The sequence below is a fragment of the Terrapene carolina genome, unplaced genomic scaffold (assembly GCF_002925995.2).
Source record: "Terrapene carolina triunguis isolate 2854851 unplaced genomic scaffold, T_m_triunguis-2.0 Scaffold93, whole genome shotgun sequence".
Lineage (NCBI taxonomy): Eukaryota > Metazoa > Chordata > Testudines > Emydidae > Terrapene > Terrapene triunguis.
Window position 1 is genome coordinate 27235705 of NW_020664444.1, and position 2100 is coordinate 27237804.

Sequence of the window (2100 nt, forward strand, 5' to 3'; positions counted from 1 at the left end):
GTTGCTGTCTTCTCATTTATATACATATATACAGCATTTGGTGGTAGTAATCATATTATAGTGACAGCTATGTATCTCCTTTTGAGATGAAACACTCCATTTTTGGCCTTAGCTCAAAGTTAGTTTTTAAAGAATATGAAATAAACATGTCCTGCAATGTTTTAATTAGCTGAGCGAGTAGTAGTAGTATCTACTTTTTTGGTTTAGAAAATAATGAAAAAGCTTTTTGGCACCTCATATACATACAAAAACATGTAAAAACAGACACATGGAAAGATAGGGATAGAGCTACTTAAACTAGTTTAGCATGAGATGCATGTATGGCTTAGGGGCCTACAAAAGACTTACATGATTTCAATACCAACTGGAATCTTTTAAATACACAGTGTCTGATTGACTCTTGCAGTTCAACTACTCACTTTCAACAGATAGTCTCTTCAGAATGGCAGTCAGCTGTGCTCTGAGGGCCTGATTCAAAGTCAATGGAGAGACTCTAACTTCAGTGGGCTTTAGACCAGAGCTTAACTGGAGTTTAAGTGTTATTATGGTTGCCAGGCGTCCAGTTTTCAACCGGAATGCCTGGTCAAAAAGGGACCCTGGCAGCTACGGTTGGCACCGCTGGCGGCACAATGGGGCTCCCTGCCTGCCCTAGCTCCACATGGCTCCCGGAAGCAGCCGCCAGGTCCCTGCAGCCCCTAGATGCATGAGCAGCGAGGAAGGCTCCGCACGCTACTCCTGCCCCAAGGGCTGGTTCCGCAGCTCCCATTGGCCGTGAACCGTGACCATCGGGAGCTGCAGAGGTGGCGCCTCTGGGCACAAGGGCAACATGCAGAGCCTCCCTGGCTGCCCAGGTTGGGTGCGAGAGGGGACTCCGGGCTGGGGCAGGGGGTTGGGATGTGGGAGAGGGTTCGGGGGTGGGCTCCCGGTGGCGCTTACTGCGGCTCCCAGGGCTGCAGAGACCTGGTGGTTGCTTCCTGGGAGCCGCAGTAAGCGCCACCAGGAGCCCACCCCCTAACTTTTTAATGATTGGCAAGCAATGTGAAATAAATGAACTCATACTCAAAACACTTTGTACACTTTCAACAACAACAAAAGCAAGATAAAATTAACAAGCGTAATGGTACTCTTACCTGCATAGAATTCTGGACTATAAACTGCACCGACAACTGGATTTAATTTCCAGCCTACAGCAAAAAAACAAAACAACAACAACAGAAAAAGGATTGAGTTAATATTATAAATAATATTAATAAATATTAAATTTCTATATAGAAAATTAGAATATGAAGCTGTTACTTCAGGGTACTGTAGTTTTAGTGGAAGTTGTATGTAGCTATATAAGTCTGATTGCAGTATTTAGATACTTAGAAGAAATGATTAAACTGTTTATCTTTAACTATGCAGTGGTCTGGCTATGTCACCATGAAATATAAATGGTGGGAACTGAGGATTGTATAAAATATTGGCTTTTTTTCCCCAGGAGTGGGGGTATATTTTGTGAATGCTAATGTTCATAAAACACAGACTGATAAGCATTGGCTCAAGCCAGTAAACAGTGCATTGTAGGCATAAGCCACTTAAGCTTCCCCACACAGCTTTCCTACAGCAGTTCAATCCAGAGATATGAGAACATATCTATTTCAAGCCTTGCCTCAGCAAAGACTGACAATTATTTAAAAAGTGTGACAAGCTATGTGAAAGGGTCCCCCTCACACTCCCATCTTCTCCTGAGTTAACAGGTGCGCACTGAAAGCTATCTTATTCTTAGTCCACTAAAGCCATTTCACTTGGGACATGAGACGACTTGGATCCCAGGTTTCCAGAGGCAGCGGAAAAATGGAAGAAATCCTAAACAAATCTGTATGCATAGAGTGGTGTTTCATATTTGTATAAGACCTTTCATCCGAAAATGCTCTATTTAAAAACTATGATCCTGATCCTGCATCACTGGAGTCAACTACGAATTTGCCATTGTTTTCATTTTTGAGCAGGAGTGGGGCCTATATATGGTGTGAGGAACATGGGAATTATCTGCGTTAATTTTTATTAATGTGATAGATAGATAGATAGATAGATAGATAGATAGATAGATAGATAGAT

General features: G+C 42.5%; 1 protein-coding gene across 8 annotated transcripts in view; it reads right to left on the minus strand.

The window, feature by feature from the left end:
- RBFOX1 (RNA binding fox-1 homolog 1) overlaps positions 1–2100 on the minus strand; it is a 216483-nt gene that overhangs the window by 128956 nt on the left and 85427 nt on the right. For all 8 annotated transcript variants that reach the window (XM_026650660.2, XM_026650665.2, XM_026650657.2 and 5 more), the window contains exon 7: positions 1131–1184. In XM_026650660.2, the coding sequence (XP_026506445.1) occupies positions 1131–1184 (54 nt within the window). The remainder of the gene's footprint in view (positions 1–1130; positions 1185–2100) is intronic.